This window comes from Elephantulus edwardii, unplaced genomic scaffold (assembly GCF_000299155.1).
Source record: "Elephantulus edwardii isolate Elephantulus edwardi_28Jun2011 unplaced genomic scaffold, EleEdw1.0 scaffold00048, whole genome shotgun sequence".
NCBI classification, from domain to species: Eukaryota; Metazoa; Chordata; class Mammalia; order Macroscelidea; family Macroscelididae; genus Elephantulus; species Elephantulus edwardii.
Window position 1 is genome coordinate 774,217 of NW_006399798.1, and position 23,412 is coordinate 797,628.

Below are 23,412 nucleotides of genomic sequence, written 5' to 3' on the forward strand. Positions count from 1 at the left end.
AGAAGGGGAGTTTCTTATCTGTGGGCTGGTCACGTCATTCCCCGAGGCTGAATTTAGAAGCAGCCTGTGGCTTCGCCTGCATTTACTGTGTTGTGTGAACTGCGGATGGGCAGCGCTCCATTGAGGAGTGAGCAGCATAGGGTCTGGCTACAGCGTGCTGCCCGGTGAGGCACAGAACGTCCCTCCCAGGTGGGCAGACCTGCTGTGGCCCCCGTCTGTCACAGGCTCTGGGTGGCCAGTGTGGGGACCCTGGAGCCTGGGCTCACAGCCCTGTCCTCACAGTGTGGCCATGCTGCCCCCTGAGCGGGCCCTGGAGGAGCAGCAGGCCCACAAGGAGGGCGAGTGGCGGGCGCTGCAGGACGCTGCACGGCTGGAATGGCTGCAGGGCCAGCTGAGGCAGCTGCAGGAGGACTTTGTCTACAACCTGCAGCTGCTGGAGGAGCGGGACATGGAGCTGAAGCGCTATGACGCGGCCTTCGCGCAGGCCCAGCGTGTGGAGGAGGCCCGCCAGGCTGAGGCCAGTGAGCTTAAGATTGAGGTGGCCAAGCTGCGGCGGGCACTGGCCCTCGAGGCCCAGCGGGTTCAGGAGTTGCAGCAGCAGCACGAGTGGACGCTGCAAGAGCACCGCCTGGAGCTGGAGCACCTGCACAGGTGAGTTGGGGAGGCCTGCTAACCGCTGCCACTGCTGACTGTTCTGGACGGCAGACCGCTTGGGAGCCGCTGACAGTTTCGGGCCTGCTGACCACTCTTGCTCACCAACCACTCGGGGCTCACTGACCATTTGAGGGCTGCTGCCCAGTTGTACATGGTCTGCTGTATGTGTCAAGGAACTTGAGTGATCTCTTGCACACACGTGCACTGGTGACCGGCGAGGCACGGACCATGCGCTTGTTCTTATGTAGTGGGGAGGGGGAGGGTCATTGATTTTCTTCCTTGTGGCTTCTTCGGCAGTGTAAAGTCGCTCTCAGATCACCTTCCATTGCTGTGGGAGGCATCTCCTTGGCCTTCTGTCTGTCCCTTTCCCACCAGACCTGGGAGTTTTCAGCTGCCCTTGCTTCCGTGGTATGGTTCCTCACTGTCCTTTCCTGCCCTGTGAGGGTGTGTGTGCTCACTGCCCACACCCCCTGAGGCCCTGCGAGGCTCCTCTCTTAGATGGAGACCTGTCTGTCATCCTGTCTTCACGCCCTTGGATCTTCCTCTGAAGATGACATAATGGTGCCAGGCCTCCTCCAGTTTCTGGGGTGGGAATACTCACCATCAGCCCAGCCTCAGCCAGGAGGCGGACATCAGACACGTCTCAGTCTCCACCCTGCACCGATTCAGACCCAAGCACCCGGCTTGGGACTCAGCTTCTCTGCCGTGGCCGTGCCCAGTCGTGAGGTTTACCAGGGCAGTGACCAGCCACAGTTCAGAGCACAGCTCTCTGATCGGGACAGAGTCTCAGCCATGCCTGCGTCTGTCCAGGCGCAGCTGCTCATCTTCTGCCTCCCCCGCGTAAGAGCTAAACAGCTCTCAGCTCAGCCAGCAGACACCCCAAGGTACCTCCACCAGACAGCCTCAGACCAAAGCCACACGGCTGTCTTACTCCACAGGCGGGATGCCCAGCCCCACCCAGGGCCCAGCAGCAGCCTCCTGCCCAAGCTATTGCCGCCCTCCTCTGAGGACCGGAAGCCCACTGTGCTGGCTTCCTCCTGCCCCCTGCTTCCACTGCCACAGTTTCTCGCTGCCAGTTCTTGGCTGTGTCTGGGGTTACCGCCCTCTCGCCTACATCTCACTGAGTCCAGACCCAAAGTGTGAACTTGGTGCCTGGCCTCCTGGGGGTGGTGAAGGCCCTCCTCTGTGTCTGAGGCGGGCTCTATCTAGGCTCAGCAAGATGGCAAAACTGACCAGTTCCTTCATTGGATTTATCTCTGCATTGCTGGCAAGCTGACCAGTTCCTTTGGTGGATCCTTGCTACCTTGTTTGCAAGGTCCGCCTAGCCATCATGTGAGCATCTTGAGCCCAGAATTCTGGGAAGTGCTTTGTAGCCATCCGACCGTTGCAGCGGTGACTCCGAGTCTCGCTGCAAAGCATGTGCTGTTCACTTTCTTTTCTGGTCTCCACCTCTGACCACTGTCTTGAGTTTCCTTCTGTTGAGATGGCAGCTTTTTGGTTTGAGAGTGCTTGCTGGAGCATTTTCATGGAGGCTGCGAGGAGACTGGCTGGGGAGGCACAGCAGTCATGGCCAGGTGACCTGGTGCTGCTGTGGGGGCTTCCACACACCTCCTGTGCATCCCTGCTGATCTCTACTGAGGCTCAGAGAGGGAGAGGAGCTGGGAGCCAGAGCTGTCGTTTCATCTGAAGGAAAATCCTTATAAAGTGACAATCATGTGCTGTCTAGACTTGAAGGAGTTTCTCTTGCTCTGCCTGATGCTGTTGTTTGAGAGGTTTTGCCCTCCCTGCCCATTGGCCCTTCCGACACAAGAGTGAAGGAAACCGTTCATTTCAGCAACCTTTCAGTGACTGCCATTAGAATGCTAACCCTGATGTTTACGTCGGATCTGGGAGAGCCTTTCTGTCCTGCTTTGCCCAAACCCCAGGTTATACGCTTTCCTTGCTGCGAGCATTAAGCGAATGTGATATTGAAGTGTATGTTAAATTCCCGCCCCATTGGAGCCTACGGAGTTCTGTGATTTCATGGTTATGTTTTCAACTTATGTGTCCTCTGTTCTGCCACGCACACCTGCCTGTCACCATGTGACCTCTGGTCACCAGGCCAGGTGCTGGGTGAGGCAGGCGTGCCACATGGAGAAGCAGAGGCCACTCCAATCCCGTCAGATGTCTTCATGTGAACATTCATGTGCTCCTCAAAGGCTTAGGTTTCTGTGTGACCCTTCCCTTCCTTTTGTGTCTGATCAGGAGCCGTTTTGCTGACTTTTTCTTTCCACTTTGACAAAAGGACGAGTGGACAACGTGACAAAGCCAGTCTGGTTCCATTCCTCATGTGTGGAGGATGGTTTGAAAGCTCTGCAGGGAAGGCACTGCTACTCACACTGCCCTCGTGCTGTGGAAGGTGGGCTTTAAGAAGCGAGGCTCTGAGAGTCTTACCAGTGTATTCCTAGGCTGTAAGGATTTGTCCAGTCGAAAGACTGAAAATCCTGGAAGATGCTTTGTAATGCTGCTGTTATCTGCCGGGGATCCTGTTCATTCTTTGGCAGTGTGTATCGGGAGTGGGGCGCTCTGGTGACCTGGGGCTGAGGAGCCGTGCTGCCAACCCAAAGGCATGGGGCTCACACCTACCAGCTAGTTCTGGGGGAGAAGGATGGGCAGTTTCCCCCGTGTGACTTACTGTCCCTGAAAACACACTGGAAGGTCAGCTGTGGGCTGGTTTTGACTTGACAGTGTGACCACAGCCCAGAGGAATGCCGATTAAGTTGCACTAACTGTGCCACCGGCTTCTCCTGGCCGCTCGCTGTGGGCACCTACGTAAAGAAATAGCTGTCATCATGGCCCTTACTTCTCCGTCGACTGTTGACTACCGAGCTGAGGGTCCTGTGTGTCTTTAACCCTAAACGTATTTCTAATATCAGTCATATTGGTAATTTCTGCATAAAAAAGCCTTCAACAGAACGTTGGTTTTGAGGTCAGACTCCCTCTCCTTGCAAAAATGGCCACATTGCAGGGAAAACGGTGGTGTATCCGAGAAGACAAAACACCTGTGGGCACCCCCACCCCACAGCTCCAGCATTTGTCACTGAGCCCTCATCCTGTTTGAGTTGGGGTTCTGCTGGTTCTCATATCACGGGTTCTCAGTGCACATGGGACAGTCTGGACTTGTGAGGCTCTGGGTCCCTTTTATATCATTGCAGGCAGTCACCCTGTTAGGGTCCATGTCAGGTAAACATAGGCCCTTGCTAGGAAGTGTGCGGGAGCACCCCGAGTGGGGTGGGGAGGTGCCGCCCTCAAGTAGTGGCTCACTGCGCCAAGTGGGGACAGAATATCTACCTCCCCAGACCCCATCGCCCCCAGCGTGTGAAGGATTCTCAAGAACACCTGTGGTGGCCCCTCAGTGTATCAATTCTGACTGCTGCGTGTCACTACCACAGCGACAAGAATGAAGACATGGACCACCTTCGGGAACAGTACACAAAGCTGCAGTGGGAACTGCAGAGGAAGCTTCATGAGCTGGACGGGCAGCTTGTTCTGCAGAGACAGGTATGTATGCACCTGGGATGTCTGGGACACCTGCACTGTGGACAGGTATGTGCCTGAGACCGCCCTGTAGAGACAAGTGCACACCCAAGACATCTTGCACAGGACTTGTCTTCTCTGTGACACCTGCATTAGGATGGGGTCCATCTGTCATCACTCCTGTGTTGCAGGTGAGATCCATCTGCTGTTGCATGTGCACTGAGGTGGGGTCCATCTGCTGTCGCACTTGAGCTGTAGCAGGGAACTTGTTGCACGTGCACCTGTATTTGCACACCTGCACGAAGGAGGGGACTGTGGGGAGAATTCCCTGTGGGAGCAGCTGACCATCCCTCTGGCTGGGAGCAACCATCTTTCTGGGAACAGGCCAGACTTTGGTCAGCCTCCCACCCACTGCTGACCATGACCCTGAGCTGGAACTTAAGAGCAGGGCAGGAGGGATCTGACCTAGATACGCAGACCTGGGGCTTTGCTGTGCTCTGAGCACGCCCCCTTGTGCTGTCAGCCACTGGCAGGACATATGGCTGTAGTGGACACAGACACGGCTTTGGTCCCCCAGACAACCTCCCTGTTCTCCTTGATGCTGCCCATTGTTCGTTTGCTGCTGGAACTTGGAGGACCTTCAGAGATGGAAATGCTTCCTTAAGCACAACCCCATTGACTTCTGGGAGCCATACATCCTCTGAGTCCCAGCAGGAATGAGCTCTGGGGTCGCTGCAGAGAAGAGGCACCAGAGGGGCTGTGTGGTCAGGAGGTGTGCTGTAGGCTGGCCCCCTCAGTCCCTTCCACCCCCTCCCTCCTCAGATGCTGGGGCATTGACAGCTACTCTTCCAGCTTCAGTCCCCCCATTGCTTCTGTCTGAGCTCTCCAGTAGTGGGCAGTGGCCTTTGGCCTGGGTTGGAACCTGGGGCCCTGCCCTGGGTCCCAACCCCAAAGGTGGCAACCTTCTGATAGGGCTCTGGTGGAACACTGCCCTCTGGTGGATAGTTTGGAGCTGTGCGCTCCCATCCATAGGCAGCGCCGGCCTTCACAGTTGAGTTGTGCAGGGCTGTTTGTCCCCATGCAGTGACCAGTGTGGCTGTCCACTCTGGTTTGATCAGTGGGTGGAGCTGCTGTGAGAGCTAGGCAGGAGGAGCAGACAGCTCCAGGTCGAGTGCTGATGTAGGCTGCCCGGGGATCCTTGCCTCTCCCTGTGAGTGGAAGCTCTGGTGGCCCAGCCACGGCTGAGGTGCCAGAAGACACCAGTGAGCAAGGTGGCCGCAGCGGCCTGTGACCAGGTTCACTGAACACTGCAAACCCCACAGGGCTGGGGAGACAAGAACAGCCCCCTCCACCACCTCGGGGATGTGCATAAGCCATGTGGGCCACCAGCCGTATGGACAGAGGCCTCCCTGCTGGTGTCCCTGACTTCATTCCACTCCATGGGGTTTACCAGCTTCCTCGCAGTCCAGTGATCCAGGTTGAGGTCTGGCCGGCAGGCCTCCTGGTGGGCCACCCTCGTGGGGCCCCTTCTCGTGCAGGCTGAGGGCTGACCACTGGTCCTCCTGGTGGACCACCCTCGTGGGGCCCCTTCTGGTGCTGGCTGAGGGCCGACTGGTGGGCCTTCTGATGGGCTGCCCTCGTGGGGCTCTTTCTTATGCAGGAGCTCCAGCTGGACTTTGAGTCTGAGATGAGGAGGAGGGAGCATGAATGCCGCCTGCAGGCCGATGCCATGAGCAGTGCAGTGCTGACCCAGGAGCTCAAGGTGACACACCATCCATGGGGTGACCCTCTGCAGGGTAGGGAAGGGATTGACAGTGAGACAAATACCAGTACCCTGGATTAGTGAGCCGACAGACGTGTGCACGGGGAGGACCCGTGTGAGCCGACAGACGTGTGCATGGGGATCCGTGTGCACTGACGGACATACACAGGGACCCGTGTGCACCAAGAGACGTACACAAGCCACTTCTCAAGTTCTGCTTTTCCACGCCCCCCTTGATCCTGGCAAAATAGAGACAGTATCCTGCTGACCTTGTCTGTGAGTCATCATTTCCTCTTGCAGGTTAAACTGTTGAAGAGGGAGCTGGCGGCCCTGAAGGAAGCTGGCGCCGAGGCAGCAGAGTCTCTGAAGAGAGCAGAGACAGCCAATGAGCAGCTGCAGCAGGAGGTGATGCACAGGGACCAGGAGCTCAAGGACTTGGCGGCCGTCAAGGATGCCCGGTACGCAGTGCAGTGTGGCCGGGCTCGAGGCACTGCCCTTCTGCCTGCCCAGGCCAGCCTTGGCTTCTGTCCCTTTTCTGCTGTGTCCACACATGACTGCTTCTCTTTAGGATAAAGGACTTGGAGAGCAAGCTCCGTTGTGCACAGCTGGCCTGGACAAAGGAGCGGGAGGCGGTCAGGAGGAAGTAAGCGTTGTGCCGCCTGTTGATGACCCTGTCGGGATGGGCAGTGGGTGTGGGGACGTGTTCTGGTCAGCCATCTACCCTTGTAGATGACCCTGTGGTGACAGGAGCTGGGTATAGGTCCTGCTTTGGTCAGCATCACCACCAGATGATCTTGCGGCCTGGCCACAGCTGTGACATGGCAGAGCCTGGTGCCTGGGATAGGACTGGGCCCATGCTTGGTCATGCTGTGTGCTAGGCCCATCAGCCCCTCAGGTGACCTCTGGCTGGGGGAGATGGCACTGGAGTTATGCTGTGCATCCTCTTGTCTGGCCCTGGGGCCAACACCCCGCTCTGCTTACTGTGTACCATGAAGAGTGATGGGCAGGGTCTAGGGGCGCACAGACAAGGCAGCACGCAGGGGGACATGGGGGATCACAGCTCCAGCAGAGAAGGCTGCTGGTGCAGAAAGAGCAGGGGCCCTGAGGAGCCCCTGCCGTGCTGTCCCAGGCACAAAGAGCTGGAGCGTCTGGCCCAGGAGCGAGACGTGGTGCTGGCCTCAGTGAAGGAGGCCCACGTGGAACAGCTGCAGGCCCTGGAGGCGCGTGCTCTGGAGATGCAGGCTCACAGCGAGGGGCTGGAGAAGCGGCTTTGCCAGGCAGAGTGGGCACAGGCCGAAGCTGCACGCGACCACAATGTCGTGGTAGACCGGTGAGTGGGAGTGCCAGCCTGCATGTGTGACAGGGGGGGACCCAGCCTGTACACGTGACATGGGGGTGTCCCAGCCTGCATGTGTGACATAGGGGAATCTCAGCCTGCACACACAACATGGAGGGAGTGGTTCCAATTTTTCATGTATGATGTGTGGGGAAGGGGTGATTCCAGCCTGTGCATATGACAGGTGGAGGGGGTCCCAGCTTGCATATGTGAAGTGGGGCTGGGGTGGCATGTGATGCCTGGAGATGGCATGGAGGCTCAGCTTTGCAGCATTTCCCGAGTGTGTACCTGTGCATGCTGTGTGTGGACCCTGTGTTAGATGGGGTGTGGTGTCCTCACTGCCTGGGCTTTGCTGTGAAGATGAGGCATGTATTGTGTACCTGTGTGCACCTCCATGCACCTGTGAAGGTTGGGGTGTGGCGCTCTCTCTGTGCAGACTTCGGGAGGAGCTGTCTGCTCTGCAGTCTGCCTGGGATGCCCAGGTGGCTGAACTCTCCAAGGAAGCTGTGTCCAAGGACCTGCAGGCACACACCCTGCAGGAGGAGGCAGTGAATCTGAGGGCCCAGTCTGCCCAGCTCCAGCAGGACATCGACAGGTAGCCAGCCCAGGTGGCATCCACAGACGAAAGGACTGGTCACTGGGGGGTGGTCACAGAGCCCTGTGTGCAGCTCTGCCTAAGTGAGGTGATGGGGGCCAGGTAGGGCACTCAGATTGAGGAGACAGCACATGAGTTGAGGGTGAGTCAGGTTGAAGGCCTTGGGACAGTTGGCCCAGGTGGTTGGAGTGGTTCCCGGCAGCCTGGGGCCCCAGAAGGAGGAGAGAGGAAGATTATAGTATGTAGGGGCAGGAGGAGGGGGTGGGATGGAGGAGGAAAGGGGGGAGAGGAAGGAGAAAGGAGGGGGAATAGGGAGAGGGGGGCATGGAGGACGGAAGAGGGAGGAAGGAGGATGCTCCGCCAGGACCAGGTCCCAGGGGCTGAGCTGGGGTCACCTCTCAGGTACAAGCTGCAGCTGGCGGCTGCTGTGGGCAGGGAGCAGAGCCTGCAGCGTGACAAGGTGCAGCTGGCACTTGACTGGCAGTGCCGCCTTGACACCGCTGAGCGGGACCAGTACCGCAGGTCCGAGGACCTGATCCAGGCCTTGGCGGAGGCCAGGGAGCAGGTGTGTGAGCTGAGGGATCAGTACCACAGTTCGAGGACCTGGCCTCAGCTTCTCAGGGTGGTCTGCTGGCACCCCTACTCCAGAGCCAAGGGTCACAGGGGGTTGTCCACGGGTGGCAATGTCCTGGGCACATGCCATGTGTGTCCTGCACCATTGGTTCCCTGGGGGTGGGGTGGGGGAGACCTCTTCTGGCTGGCCTGTTCCTGGGCCACAGAATTGCTTTACCTCCGTTTCCACAGGTAGCAGCCAGGCTCCAGCAGGCAGAGCAGAGGCTGTGTGACAAGGAGGAGGTGCTGAAGGCCTTGACCTTGGAGAGAGACCAGGCAGTACGCACGCTGAGGACACACGGGCTGGTTCCTGAGAGGGAGGAGCAGGTTAGATCCCCTGGCCCTCGAGCCCATCCTCTCTGGCCCCTGCACCACCCTACATGTGAGTGGGAAGCCAGCCATCTGTTCTGTGCCTCTACTGGGCAAGGCTTCTGGGACCTGACTCACGAAGAGACAGCTTCAGCCCAGAGCCCCATGGCTCCACCACACGCCACCAAGGAAGGCCGGGGACATGGTCCCCAGGGGTAGTGGCCGCTCCACACTGTGCCTCCTGCCTGGCCGTGGGTCTGACCGACACATCTCGACTCTCATCCTATGTCTGGGCCTGTCCCAGAGACGTCATCTGCTGACTGTTTCCTCTTCGTCACACTTCACTCTAAGATGTGGTGAGAGGAGCCGTAGGATGTCAGGAGTCGGAGGAGGCGGGATGGGTGGGGAGCGAGAGGGACCAGTCCTGCCCTGAGAGGCTTTTCCTGTCCCCATTCTGTCGTGTCTTACCATGGCAGGTCACCCACAGCTGGTGTTCTGACCACCCAGCCACCCTTCTGAGATGATGTTGTCACCCAGAAAACTACCCCCATTTCCCCACTCTCTCTTCCCTACGGTCGACAGCTGGGCCTAGCTCCCCAGAGTCCTCTGGGGGTGCTGCCAGCAAGCAGGGCTCTCCTGGCCCATCCATTCCCACTGCGTCTGTAGGTTCAGTCCCCATGCAGAAAGCACCACTCTGGTACAGCCTCTGACCTGCATGAGCCACCTGTGAGGAGGAAGACTTGAGCAGGGCCTGTGAGGGAGCCACGAGGCTGTGACCTGGAGCCGGGAAGCTGGCTTTCTGAATGAAGAACAGCTCCTGGGCAGAAGGACACAGGACACAGCTCCTGTTGGTCGGGGCACAGGCAACCTGCGGCTGAGGCAGCATGTGGTGGCCTCAGTTGGCCTGGACACTGTGTCTAAGGTCGCCCTTCCTGACCATGGTGCCTTGGCCAGACCAGGTAACTGGCAGGGTTTACCTTAGAAGTGGCGCCTCCTGCCCACTGGTCACCCTTCCTCGGCCTCCCCAAGGCTGTTCTGACCTTTCTTCTCGAGCCTGAGGGAGGACCGCGTTCAGACGGGTTGGTAACCAGGATTTACATCAGTGAGGGCTGTGTTCAGAATGACGGGTGCATGCAGAATAGGGGGGCTGAACACCGGCAGTGACCAAGAGGCTGTGGTCAGGATGAGGGGACCATGTTTAGAATAGGGAGTGCTGACCAGTGTCTATGCCCAAAGGGCCCATTCAAGATAAGGGAACCGCCTTCAGAATAGGGGGCTGCCCACTGTCTGAACCCTTGGGATCACATGCGGTATGTGGGGTCAACAAGGCCTTTGTGCCCAGTTCATTGTGGTGAGCCTGGTGTGCCAACTGTGACACTGCCATGGACCCCATAAGTCTTCCCCTCCCAGCCAGGCCCCAGAGAAGCTGGTGTCCAGCTGCAGCACCCAGGACAGCACTGAGCCTGCTGGAGTTAGCACAACCCCACCCACTGACATCGTAGCTGACCTCTGACCCTCAAGAAAGTCCCTGCCCAGCTGCCCAAGGTGGCAGAGCCCCCAGGCTTCCTGGAGGAGCTCTCTGAGCAGAGTGGGCACACTTGCCAGGCCCTCAGTGATTATGGAACTTAATAGCACGTAACAACACCAGTGGTCATTGTGGGAGACAGGCCTGAGAAGGATTCAAGCCACTTGCTTGGGTGCTGTGCACTCAGGCCCAGATTTGATAGGGGCTCCACATGGCATGACCTGGCTGCGGCCCATCCACTCTACTGGGGCTGCTGTCCACATCCAGCCTTACGTTCCCAGGGCCAACACCAGCCCAGCGAGGAAATGACCCTTCCCAAGGCAAACTGTTCCCAGGCCAGCCACAACGCTGTTTCAGGCCTGACTGTGCCCAGCTGTCCCGTGAGCTTGTCAGCTTGTTGGAGGCCATCACACTGTCACATCGCAGAGGCCTGGGTGGTGTGCGTGCAGGTCAGGTATGCCCAGAGCCCCACAACAAAGGAGACAAAGGCCCTTTTGTGGCCACACACACACACACACACACACACACACACACCCCCCATACACAGAGTCTTACTTGCAGGCCTGGGAGACTATCACTGGCTAATTTCTTTGTTAAGTAAACAGTGGGCCTTAGAAGTGCTTTGGGGTCTGGACCAGTCAGAGCAGAGCCTGCTTAGGGCCTATGTAACAGGACCTTTGACATCTTATCATGGGGCCAGCCCAGGGGCCTTTAGCCTAACCTCTGGCTATCAGATAGGGTGTGAGGTGTTAGCTAACCCTAGGCCCTCCCTGTTGTTAAGTGCGGCACAGGTCAGGACTGACCCATAGCTCACCCTCCAGCGGGTTTTCAGAAGCAATAAATCGTACAGGAGGAGATTGCCCATCCCTCTCCCACGGAGCGTCTGGTGGATCTGAACGGTGTGCATTTGGAATTGCAGTGCAGTTTCTTGCCACTAAGCCACCAGAGCTCTAGGCCCTGCTTAGTATCAAGTTAAGGGCCAGAGAGTGTGGGAGGCCACTGAGGCAGGTGAGTGGGTTCCCGGGCTTCCTCGGGGTGGATGCTGGGTTATGGGTAGCACTGGGCCTCGTTCTTCCAAGACCCCACTGCAGAGGCGGGTGACTCAGGAGGAGGGATGGGGCCAGCTGGGAAGGTCGGTGTCTAATGCTGAGCTCTCCTCTGGGTTTCCAAAGCTGTAAATTGTACAGGATGGGCCTTTTCCCCTGAGCGGCTGGTGGAGTTGGGCCTCCAGAGACGGCAGCATTGGGGTTAGCTTCCTGCAGACTGCGCTGCCACCACCCTCGCCTACGCGCTGAGGTCTGCGGCTCACTGGCGCTAGAGGCCCACCTGCAGGGCTGCGTAAGGTGGCGCTGTCAGCCCTGATGACAAGTGATAAGGCACATCCAGGGTCACCGGCCCTGTAAGTGGACGAAGGCAAGTTTGAATAGGGTCAGGCCAGCTCGGACTCCTGGGGCAGCCTGTGCCATGCTAGGTGTGACCTCTACGAGATGGTGTGGAACCTAGAGGCCCAAGTGACACTGACAGCCTTAGCATAAGACAAGGAATCGCTGCAGTGCCGACAGAACCTGCCGCTATGTGGGTGCAGTGCCAGGAACACGCTCATCTCTGCCGAGACATTTGGAAGACAGCTGCTTGGCCAAACAGCGAGGAGAGATTACAGCCAGGCTGCAGAACACCATTGCTTCCACACACTGGCAGCGTCCTGCTGAAAGTAGTTTAAAATGGTTTGCATCCATAGGGAACTGCCAGAAAGCTAAGCTGGATTCAGAAAACCATGTGCAGTGGATGACATTGCTGATGTCAGCTGGATCCTGTCTGAAGGCATGGAACACCAGAACGTGTTTCCCTGGGCTTTATTGATGGTGCACAGGTATCAGTGCGGGGTTCATGGACGAATTATGGGTAATATTGTGGAAAGCGGATGTTTAGAACATTTCCTTGTGCTCATGAGGGACCTGCACATAGAAGAGTCCGTCTTTCAAGGGGACACATCAGGGTTTGAAGTCAGAAAAGTCGTTCATCTGGGTTGTATCAGTTCACTGTAATAATTCCATCAGCATGCTCACAGACAAGCCATGACGCTGGACTGTGAACAGGGCATCAGGACTGGGGGAAGACTCCTAACAATGTGTGATATTCAGACGATGTAACTCGGCTGAAGGTGAAGAGGATTCAAAGTGTTGGCTGAGGAAGATCAAAGCCTTCCCTTTCCCACATGGCAGAACAGAACCCTTACCACTAGGCCAGTAGGCACATTACGGTAAGCAGAAAAGAGGCTGATGTTGTCCAGGAGTTCCTCTCCCGTTACCTCTGTGGTGTAGCACGTTCAGTACGGCTTTTCCAGCTTTGGGCTGACTTCTATCACTGGGCTGCTGGTGGCGAGGTGCCGTGGAGTATGACGCGTAGCGTGAACAACAGAGCTGAACCGTGTCCTGCCCTGCGCCGTCCTCATCCCGGACACACTCCAGCCCAAGGCCGCATCACGGTGTCCGTCTCATCGGAGGCCGTATCCCTTGCTGGTCCTTCACCTTTCCAGGCATGCTGCCTCTTTCTGAGGACTGGACTCTCCTCACAACGTGCCCAAAGTAGGGAGACAAAGCTTCGCCATTCATGCCTCCAAGGAGCACTCCGGACTGACCTCGTCCAGGACATGCCTCTGTTCTTTTGGCCATCCGCTGGATATTCAGTATTCAGAGGCCTCTGTCCTCTGTCTTCCTTATTCGCTGTCCCGTGATCACATGCATGGCAGGTGATTGAAAAGATTATGGCTTAAATCAGGTGCACCTTAGTCTTGGACTAACTTTATTGCTCTTCAGGACTTATATGGCTGGTAGCACTGTACAAGCATGAGGTGTTGGTGACCCACCAAGGGGACTTGATAGCTTGCTAATCCTGTAAACAAGGTGGGACCACGCAAATAAAATGTGTAGGCTATGAACGAGGAGATGGTCCGTTTTGCCGTTTCCACCTGGCATGCCAGCTTCTCATTGTTGGATTGAAGCAAGTTCTGAGCATGTTCTGGCTTTGATCCTTTGTCAGATGTGTGACTTGTCATTCTTTGAAGCCATCTTCTCGATTTCCCCTTTCGTGGATTGTGCTTTGTGGTGTCACCATTCAGGTTTCTGCACACTCCTCTGTCCAGCTTTTATCTCTTTTCCTCTGAGGGTTTCTTGGATGACACCCCACAGTTGGTTCTGTGATGGGCTTCAGGTCATTCAGCCACAGCGTTGGAATGTGGCTCAGGTGGTTTGTGTCCCCGTCCTGTTGTTGCGAGGACAGTCCTGTCACCTCTGAACTGCCTCTGTCCCTCTGTCGATTGCTCAGCTCTGCCCTGTGTGGCTGTTGGCAGATTGTTTTTCTTGTTTGCTTCACAGACGCTTGTGGGGCCTGGTGAGGACGATGTGAGTCGGGGTTCTCCATCCAGTGAGACCCAGAGGCTCCGGGAGCAGAACGCCAGCTTGCGCAGTGCTGTTGCCCAGATGAGGTGGGACATGGAGGCACTCAGTAGGCACGTCCTGCCCTCTGCCTGCCCGGGAGGAGAGAGCTCACACGGAACCCAGCCTGATGCGAGTGCTGTAGTGGACCCTGCTGCCCCAGGTGCGTGGGACTGGCAGACAGGACAAGAACAAGAGCTCTGCTTGCTTCAGTCTCTGAAACGCACTCGGCAGTGGCGGGTCAGAAGTGGTTTTTTGTTCACTGGGTTGATAAAGTCTGAGAGCTGCTTTTGCTCTGAGAACGAATCTTACATTTTACAGCAAAGGCTCAAGTTTTCACTGGCCTGCGGAAGGGAAGGCATGAGGGAGCCATTTGACCCCTGGACCAGCCTCTTGAGCGTGCTGCCCCACCACAGAAGGGCTGCGGGCACACCAGACCCTGGTGCCCACCTGCAGGGTATCGTGTGGCACAGCTGAGGGGGAGCCGCTGCCTTGTGGGCAGTGAGTGGTGGCTGCATTGTGCTCGCTCACTGCCATCCAGTGGAGCCGACTCTCCCGTGGGTTTCCATCTTTCTCCCATGAAACAGGTGGTGGACGCGGGCCCTCAGTCTCTGGGTTGGCAGCACAGCTGTACCCAGTAGGCCCCCAGAGCTCCCCATCATTTCCCACACTGTGTCTGAAAACAGATGACCCTGAGGCATTTTAAGTGTACCCACTTCTCATCTGTCAACGTGGTTCCATCCTAAAAACCAGGTAGATGCCAAGCCAGTGTTCTCCATAGACATGGACGGTGGCCATGTCATCCCATGACATGTCACCCCATGACCCGGGCTGGCGAGTCCACGCACCACTTCCACCAGCACAACCAGCAGCAGTCTCATCTTGCACCTTGGGGCTCGCTCCTGCCAGATGGGTGTTGCTGTTGTGCAGCGTGATAGGTGAATGGGCTCCCCAGTAGCCTGGCTGGAACCTGAGTGCTGCGCACACACAGCGGTGGAGGAGGGCTTTTGTGGGCTGCACTGTTACTGCTGTCACACACGACACCCAGGCAGTGACGTTCAAGAACAAGGGTTTCTGGCTGCACAGTTTTAGGCTAGAGGTCTGGGTCAGCGTCAGGTCTAGGGAAGACGCTCTCTGTCTTCTCTGCCTCTCTCTGTAGCACCCCACTCACTGATGTCAAGTTGAAACCAACTTGTAAGAGGCTGCACACCGCACAGGAGGAGATTGTCCTTGTCCCTGGGACATCGGGTGGAGTTGGAATAGTCAGTCCTCTGGATTTGTAGAACCCGTTGCGCACTCTTCCACCAGCACTCTGAGGGCCGAGCCCTGGGTGTGCCTTGGGCGGGGGGTGCGCGTGCTGCTTCTTTAATGAGAAGAGGCATCGGGGACCCTGCTGTGTGGTCTGGATGAGCTTGTTAACATAATGCCCACAGCTATGTGAAAGTGGGAGGAGGGGAGAAGGCAGTGGGCAGGCGGCAGCCCTGTGCCCTGGAGCTCTTGTGTGGCAGGTGCATACGTGGCTGTGTGTTTTAAAATATTTTCTTTGTTTTGGCAGATTATGTTCTGGCTCTTGAAGCAGAAATACAAAATCTAAAGCATAAATTTAAAAAACTAGAAGAACAGTTAGCAGATGGGTCAGGTCCTCCGAAGGTGTCCTCATCTTCTACTGGAGTTCAGTTCCCAGTCGGTGCAGTTGGCGAGAGTCCTGTCTCACAGGGTGAGTGTGGCCCAGGGTTCCACCCGCTGCCGGCCTGCCTCTCCCTTCAGAGGACAGCCTCCTGATCCAAGGCGCGCTAGGACATGGGCCATGCTTGCACCGAGGCTGGAAGTAGACACACAAGAGGCTGCCCTGAGCCCTGAGGGGCTGCCAGGCCCTCCTGCTCACCTGCACAGTGGCTCCCAGCAGCCCTCTGTAATTAGTGACAGAACAGCATGGTGTGTACATGCTCCATCTCATCCAGAACCAGAAGCTTCTGACCCATTGAGCCTGACTGACTGGCCCGCCTCTCCACAGGGGACCCTCTGCAGGCCGAGGTGACGCCCAGTGTTCTGGCGTGCAGGAAGATGCTGGGCCGGGTGCATCTACTGGACTGCCTGGTCTCCAGGCTCCAGGAGAAGGTGAGGCTGACCCTTTGAACCTCACATGCAGGCTGTCACACCAGGGGAGGGAGGAGACCTCTGCGGGAAAACCACACAGCCAAGGAAGCCTCTCAGGCGAGTGTTATGAGGCCCTGCTGGTCCTGAGCGTGTGAGCGTGAGTGCTGTTGCCGTGTGCTGTCTGTGCATGTGTGTGCTGCATATGCATACATGTGTGTTGTGTTCACACCTCTATTCACGTGTGTGCTTATGTGGGTATGCTGTGTGTGGATGCAGATGTGCTGTATGCGTGCATGTGTGTGCTGCGTGTCCATGCATGTGTGTCGGCATGGTCATGTGTGTGCTCCTGTGTTTGCATATGTGTGTGCATGTCTGCTGTGTGTGTGCTGTGTGCGTGCATGTCTGCTCTTTGTGTGTGTGCTGTGTGTGTGCATGTCTGCTGTGTGTGTGCATGTCTCCTGTGTGTTTGGTCAGGAGAAGGATAGCTGTCCACAGTGCAGCAGGCAGCGTGGGTTCTATGTCCCCAGCAGCCCAGATGGACCTCCAGTGGCTGACTGACCTAGTGGCAGGAGTGAGGCAGGTGGGACTGGGCCCTCGTCAGTGCCCTTGGCCACCGTGTCCCAAAACCAAGCCATAATCCACCCCAGCTGGCCATATCCTCTGAGGATGTGACTGCTCCGTCCGCACTCACAGTCTCCTTTGTCCTTTTTTTAAAAAAAAAGTTATATTGATTTGCAGACAAAATTCATATACATTATGTTTCACGCTTTCCTTCATTGATATTTGTTTCATACAGTCATTCCCATACATTGTGTTTTATAAAATTAATCCTTATTGAACTATGCCTACCATTACTCTGTCTTTTCGGGCTGAAACTTTCCCGGTGGCTGCAGCTCCTTCTCCACACTGTGACTCCCCTGCCACCTGCAGATTCACCTCTCTCCAGTTCATGGGGAGGGCTGAGTCTCTTTCCCCATCTACGTGAGGCCTGATGCCGGCCCTGTCCACCTGCCTGCACCCCATGTCCATGAAACCCCAGGACTCAGCTGTCTGTCCAAGGAGCTTCACACTTGAGATGTGTGGACCTGATGGTCGGGCAAGGGGCGTCCTTCACTTCCTGCTTGTGCAGTGTTTGCTCTTCCTGGGCACACCCCAATCTCCTTCAGACTGATCTAAGTGCACCCATCAGACTCACTGCCATGGACCTCCTCCCTTAGACTTCCTTCCTCAGACCTCTTCCCTCAGGCCTGTACCCTAAGACCAGCACCTAAGACCTCCTCCATCAGACCTGCACCCTCAGGCCATCTCCTGCCCTGTCCCCTGGGACTTGCTGGAGTTTCCACATCCTCTCCCTCCTGACCCATCCCCTGTATGACTAGCTCTTACAGAAACCTCCAGAAATGGACACTATCTGGTTCCGGCTGTCCCGAGAGGTGGATCAGGTGCACGTGGAGGTCTTGGAATTGGGCAAGCAGGTGACTGAGCTGGAGAAGCATCTGACCACTGCTCAGAAGGAAGGAGAGGTTGTGTGTGAGGGACAGCCGAGAGCCCCGGAGAACTCCACCCTCGGGGAGCAGGTGGGTGCCTGGCCGCTGCTGGCACTGACAGCAGAGTCCCAGGGGGCTCCTGGGAGGTCAGAGAGAGCAGATTTCATGGAGGAAGTCCGAGGGAGGAGACAGGGCAGAGCAGGTCCAGGGGTAGAGGTCTCGGGGAGGAGGTCAGAGAGAGCAGATCTCATGGAGGAAGTCTGAGGAAGGAGACAGGGCAGAGCAGGTCTGAAGGAGCATGTCTGGGCCGGGGGGTGGGGGTCGGGGGGTGGGGTCTGCGACACAGTCTGAGGGACGAGGTCTGAAGAAAGATCTGATGGAGCAGGTCTGAAAGACGAGGTCTCAGGGATCTCTGAAGGTCCCCAGCTCCTGCTGGGTTTGAGAGCAGAGAACCAGGGGTGTCCAAGGGAGGGACCTAGTCCCAAGTCCCCTGTCAAGCAAGGACTAGAAGGGACTGAAGCAGACACAGTGTTTGGGCGACCAGGACAAGGAGCCAGCAGGAGACAAAGGACAGGAGAGTGAGGGAGGCAGGGGCTTGAGAGCATCTGTACCTGCTGCCAAGGTGCAGGACCTGGGGAACAAGCCTCGCCTGCCCTGGGGCCTCACCTGACTTGCTGGGCTCATATGTGAAGCCTCACTTTGTCCCCTCTCCCAGCACTGTTACGTCCTCCTCACACTGTCCCTATGTAGAAGGCAGGATCCCCGTGTCCTGTTCATTCGCTCTCTCAACATGTGTGCTGCTGCCCCCAGGTAGAAGACAGGACACCCCCCTCACCCCGTGTAGCAGAAGGCCCCCTCCTCTCCATGTCTGTTACAGTGAGGAAGTGTGAATGAGAAGGATTGGAGAATGGTGATGATTTTAGATGAAGTGGTCGCACAGTGGCCATGGTGGACTCCCCAAGGCCCCAGAACTGCCTCTCAGCCCTCCAAGCCCATGGGAAGGGGCTGGTGCAGGCCGCTTGCGCTGGGGGAAGACATGGAGGCCCCTGTGCCCTTTGGGTAGCTGGGTGATAGTCCTGGGCCCTTCAGGTGGTCCTGTGAGCCTGATTCTGAACTTCCTCACAGCCCTTCCGTAAGTTCCAGTTTCCATCAAATAAAAAGCTAACACTGCCCCCACAGGGAAGAGCTGGTCAAGGGCCTACGGACGTCCCCAGGGCTGCTGCTTCTCCTCTTGCCATGGCCACAGACAGGAGGCAGAGAGGATGTGGACACACCTTGGCCACAGAACGGGAGTTGAGGTGGGGGCAGACCAACACACGATGGCCATCTCTGTAGCTCTTGCTGGGCTGGGACCGTGGGAACCCCATCTTGGGCTCTGCCATCTGCATGTGGCCTGGCACTAGGGGGCAGTATGTTACCATCGTCCTTCATCTCGCTCCTGTGGCGGTGAGGATGGGAGCATGACCTGCCTGGGTCACAGAGAGGTAGAGACCACGCCGCAGGCTGACCGAAGGTCCTCTGTGGACACAAAATTTCATCAACCCAGGTTGCCCTGTCTAGATCCCTCACAGTAATGCCCTGTCCTTCCCAAGGTGCTAGGCAAGAACACAGGCTTCTGGGGTCAGGGTGTGGTTCGAGCAGAGGCTTTCGGCCGGGTCATGGGGTCTGTGCTCTGACAGGGACATCAGGGTAAACAGGTGAGGGGACCTCCCAGGCACAGAGCAGGGGCTCCTGCTGGCCTTAAATTAGAATGCTGCCCGCTGGACGGATCCCAAGCTGTCAGCTCTGACCCCGCTGGTTTTAGGGGTTCTGCTCGAGAGAGAGCTGTGTTCTGAATCTGCTCTGAGGTTTCCTAAGTTCTCGTCTCCAGGAGGGCTTTCCCTATGTTAGCCATGTGGCAGCTGTCCCTGCGTCATAGCCCTGTGCTTCTTCCCCCCGGCTCACTCTCAGCCGGCCACACAGGAAGGCATGACACTGTCCCAACATGTCTGTCTGCTGTCTGTCCCTACTAGGTTCCCTGGCTGTGGCTGGTCTCCAGGTGCCTGTTCCTCAGACCCATCTCCATCCAACCATTCCCCTTGGGGCTGTGACACCTTGCTTATGGGCTCCTGCTGGGTTGGAGAGGGGTCCCTCCTTCCAGGATGGAGGCCAAATTGTCTCCCAGGGTGTCTGGGGCTGTCTCCAGGGCACCATGGTCTCAGTGCTGGCCCTGCTGGCCCTGTCCTCCTCCATCTTGCCTGCCCCAGGAGAGCACACACAGTACATGTGGAAGCAGGCGCTGCACTGGCCCGCCTTTGCCCTGGGTGGTGCCCTGCCAGGCCACACAATGGGTCTTTCACAGGCTGAGGAGGCACAGAGGGCAGGGCCTCCCCCCTCAGCTCCCCTGGGACCAGGTGCTTACCCACTGGTGTCCAAGGGATGAAGGGGTGCCCAGTGCCCCGATGTGAGCATCAGCTGGGCTGGCCCATCAGGCATGAGAGGCGGGAACAGCACCAACTGTCTTGGACTAGGGGGACAGTCTTTAGGCCACTGTGTGGCCTGGTGGACAATGGGGTTGGCTGGCATTCACTGTCCTCTCGAGGAGGGGCAGAGCAGTAGAAGGGGAAGGCCTGCGGCTGTACCCTCTGGGCGGGATGGGGCAGGCAGTGACCCCACACACCATCCTCCTCTATCCACTGTGAGGTCGGGCCATCTTGTTTTCTCTGTTGGATGAGTGTCCCCAGTGATGGGGGCAGAGATGCCTGCTGGGAGGAGCCAGGGTGAGAGGGGGCACTCGGAGTCAGGGGTTCCAGGATACAGGAAAGCAAAAGCATTGGCCCACAAGAGCCCCTCCTGGGTGACCATCACCCCTGATGGCCTGTGGATTGACATTGCAGGGTCCTGCTGGCGGTGAGCACACAGGCACCAGGGTCTTGGCCCCCCAGCCCACACCACACCCTGCTGAGCTCCAGCTCAGGCGGCAGCTGAGGGCCGCAGCCCAAAACATCCTGCGTCTACAGAGGGAGAAGGAGCAGCTCGTGGAGACGGGGAACCGGCTGCGCGCGTGGCTGCGACACCAGAGTGAGTAGGCCGGGGCCAGGCCAGGGCTGGGACCGGGGACCGGAAGCTGGGGCTGGCAGGGCTGCATGTGACATCTGAGCCTGGGAGGACAGAGCAGCTCTCCGTGGATGGAGTTGGGTCCCACCAAGGCCTTCGCAGGGCCTGGTTCTGGACCTGGCCTGAGAGCCAGTGTGAGAAAGCCTGCGGGCTGGTGGCTTCCCAGATGAGGGCCATGTGCCCCCAGGGCCACTGGGTGGCCTCTTGGTAGCTGGCATTCAGGAACGCCCAGCCCACAGCGCCAGTGGCCTGCCCAGACCAGCAGGCGAACCTGGACGCTGTGCCTGGGCCTCGCCCCTACCTGTCTCTTCTGCCATTTGTACCTTGTGTCCAAGACATCTGCCCAGACCCTTTTCACAGGGGACCCTGATTTCCAGAGCATTTCTGTTTGTGATGAAGTGTGTCCAAAACACAAGGCCTTCACCACTGGAGATGTGAGTTCAGGTGCCTGCGTGGCAGAGGCCCAGGGGCCAGGCCCCCGGGGGTGGTCCAGGGCTCACGCCCAGGCTGCTGACTCGTTCCAGGAACGTTTTGAAGGGACATGGGTTGTGGGTGCTTCTGTACTGGACTTCCCAGGCCTGTCAGGCTCTCCTCCTGACTTGTGGTCACTGCAGGGTCCCTGGGGGGACAGGGAAGGGCCAGGAGCTCAGCTCAGCCACAGGAAGCACTTGAGGGCACTGGGTGCTGGTGTGCAGTTGGGGTGCTGGTTCAGAGCAGTGAGCACAGTGACGTGGACAGTGGTGTGGACGACAGTGTGAGCGGACCCCCATCGTTGGCATGGCACCAGTATGTCATCGGCTGGGACTCAGCTGGCGGACCTCACCAGAGGTTCACTTGAGTGTCCTGAGACCTCAGCTGGACGTCACCTTTCCCAGAAGATGGAAGAGGCCTGGTTCCAAGAGCCCCCTCACCACAGGGTAGTGTCCCAACAGCTTCCGCAGCAGGTGTTCCCGGAAGCCGATGTGTGGACCACCCTCCCCACCCCGCCCCAGTCAAGGGCACGTGTGGGCTTGGCCCCTGGGGTCCCAGGCTGGTGTTTTTCTGCCGCTTTCACAAAGTGGCCTCACAGCTTGTTACAGCTTGTAGCGGGGCGCCCTTTCTGTCTCCTCTCACCTGCCCTCAGCAGACACCTGACTCCAGCAGTTGTGGCTGCAGTGCTGTCTCGTGTTTGTGCATCTGTCAGCCCCCCATGTCTAGATCTGTCACTCTCGGAACCTGGCCCTGTGCCAGGCCTGCCACTATGGGCCTCTCAGCCCCTGCGTCCTCATCCTTGACACTGTCCTTGTCCGACCTGTGGCCTCCTGTGGCCAGCCCAGCCTTTGTGAGGTCTGTCAGTGAATCACCCACCCACCTACCCACACACTCACCTACCCACACACCCACCTACCTACCTTTCCGCCCATCTGTCTCCAACTATCTACCTGCCCACCCACCTATCCCCCTGCCCACCACTCATCCACACTTACCTGCCTACCCACCCACTTACCAACCTGCCTATCCACCTACCTATCCATCCATCCACCTGTTCGTTCACCCAACTACCCACCCGCCACCAGTACAACCAGTAAAGGGCTTTCCTGCTCGGTGCCCAGTCCTTCCCGCCACCTGCCGTTCCCCCCAGTGCCCCTCTGACCTGATCTCCATGCCCGGTGTGGTTCGGATCCAGCCTTCCCTGAAGGGAGAGAGGCCAGGAGAGTGAATCCGACTGTCCGTGGGGAGGTGGGACTTGCCTTCTTTTCCTGCGCCTCCTTGAGGATTTGTCTGGTGAGCGCTGCCTCGTGGTCAGTGCTGGACTGTCCTGTTGCAGAGAGGACCATCCTCTCACCCTTCGAGCAGTCGTGGAGCAGCATCTGGCTCGTTAGAGGCTCCCTCCTTCTCTGCGAGAACTGGGGTGTTTGCCTCCTCACCCCTAGGGCTCCTGGTTGTGCTGAGAGGTGCCCGAGGCCTGAGCCATGTTCACTCGGTCATCTCTGTGACAGCCCGGAGCACAAGTGGGACACAGAGCGGCCCCTCCAAGGGTGTCCGAGGCTGTGGAGAGCACGGGAGTCCACCTGGACCCCAAAGCCTGCTGCAAGGTCAGCTCCGAGCTGCTTCTCACTTGATGGCGCTGCCGAGAACCCCAAACCCGCAGCTGTCTGAGGCCCTCACTGGGTGTGGGGCTGTGACCTTTCAGGAGCAGTCCATCCATCTTCCCTGCTGAGCGCCCACAGGGGGTGGGGGGGCTGGCTGGCCACCTCTCTGGCAGCGGTCTCTGGGTCTGTGCCTTGGTGGCAGTTGTGACCCCCCCAGTGGCCTGGTGGGGAAGGACTGGCCCCTCGCAGGGCCCTGAGTCTGTGCCTCGGTGGTGGTTGTGACGCCTCAGTGGCCTGGCAGGGAAGGACAGGCAGTTTGCTCCTGTGCCATCACAGCACGTTTCTAGGGGCAACTCTGAGTCGGGATGGACTTGAGGACAGCGACTGTTTTCCTGTTTAGGTTTCAGCCATTCATGTGCTGGTTACGGTAGCCATCTGTCCACACACTGCCCATCGCCGCAGATTTTACTGTCCGCGGCTTGGGGTGATGTTTACATCCCCCACAACGCCCTATGGGAGTTGTACAATTGGGTGTTTGCGGCACATTCCCAGAGCTCTGTGATGACCCCCCCCTCAAATCGCCGGGGAATTCTCATCACCCCAAAGGGACCCCTCCTTTCCCCAGCACCTGTGGCCCATCCATCCTCTGGGTTCCTCTGCCCCGATCCTCCCTCGGCCTGTGGAGCCCCCTCTTTTTCGCCTGAGCGACACGCAGTATGTTCTGTGGCTGCTTCGGCGTTTGTGTGTCTGTGTGTCAGTCGCACGTGTTTGTGGAGTTTCTGCCCCTGCTGTGGGACCAGTGCGGCTCCTCTGCCAGCTTCTATGTGGACACTCGCTTTGCATTTCTCTTGGCTCCATACCCGGAGCGGACCCATAGCCTGGCAGTGAGGCGTCAAATCCCCCAGGGCAGAGGCGCA

General features: G+C 57.9%; 1 protein-coding gene across 1 annotated transcript in view; it reads left to right on the forward strand.

Annotated features, from left to right (window-relative positions):
- The first annotated feature begins 289 nt into the window (after positions 1 to 289).
- The window catches only part of CCDC57 (coiled-coil domain containing 57), a 75,398-nt gene continuing 52,275 nt past the window's right edge, over positions 290 to 23,412 (forward strand). The window contains exons 1-19 of the mRNA XM_006886308.1: positions 290 to 651; positions 4,086 to 4,194; positions 5,831 to 5,932; positions 6,233 to 6,390; positions 6,501 to 6,575; positions 7,062 to 7,262; positions 7,705 to 7,863; positions 8,266 to 8,428; positions 8,668 to 8,802; positions 13,684 to 13,906; positions 15,299 to 15,460; positions 15,758 to 15,861; positions 17,220 to 17,417; positions 18,138 to 18,203; positions 20,204 to 20,387; positions 21,119 to 21,177; positions 21,621 to 21,744; positions 22,337 to 22,574; positions 23,211 to 23,379. Coding sequence (XP_006886370.1) covers positions 290 to 651; positions 4,086 to 4,194; positions 5,831 to 5,932; positions 6,233 to 6,390; positions 6,501 to 6,575; positions 7,062 to 7,262; positions 7,705 to 7,863; positions 8,266 to 8,428; positions 8,668 to 8,802; positions 13,684 to 13,906; positions 15,299 to 15,460; positions 15,758 to 15,861; positions 17,220 to 17,417; positions 18,138 to 18,203; positions 20,204 to 20,387; positions 21,119 to 21,177; positions 21,621 to 21,744; positions 22,337 to 22,574; positions 23,211 to 23,379 — 2,991 coding nt within the window. The remainder of the gene's footprint in view (positions 652 to 4,085; positions 4,195 to 5,830; positions 5,933 to 6,232; positions 6,391 to 6,500; positions 6,576 to 7,061; positions 7,263 to 7,704; positions 7,864 to 8,265; positions 8,429 to 8,667; positions 8,803 to 13,683; positions 13,907 to 15,298; positions 15,461 to 15,757; positions 15,862 to 17,219; positions 17,418 to 18,137; positions 18,204 to 20,203; positions 20,388 to 21,118; positions 21,178 to 21,620; positions 21,745 to 22,336; positions 22,575 to 23,210; positions 23,380 to 23,412) is intronic.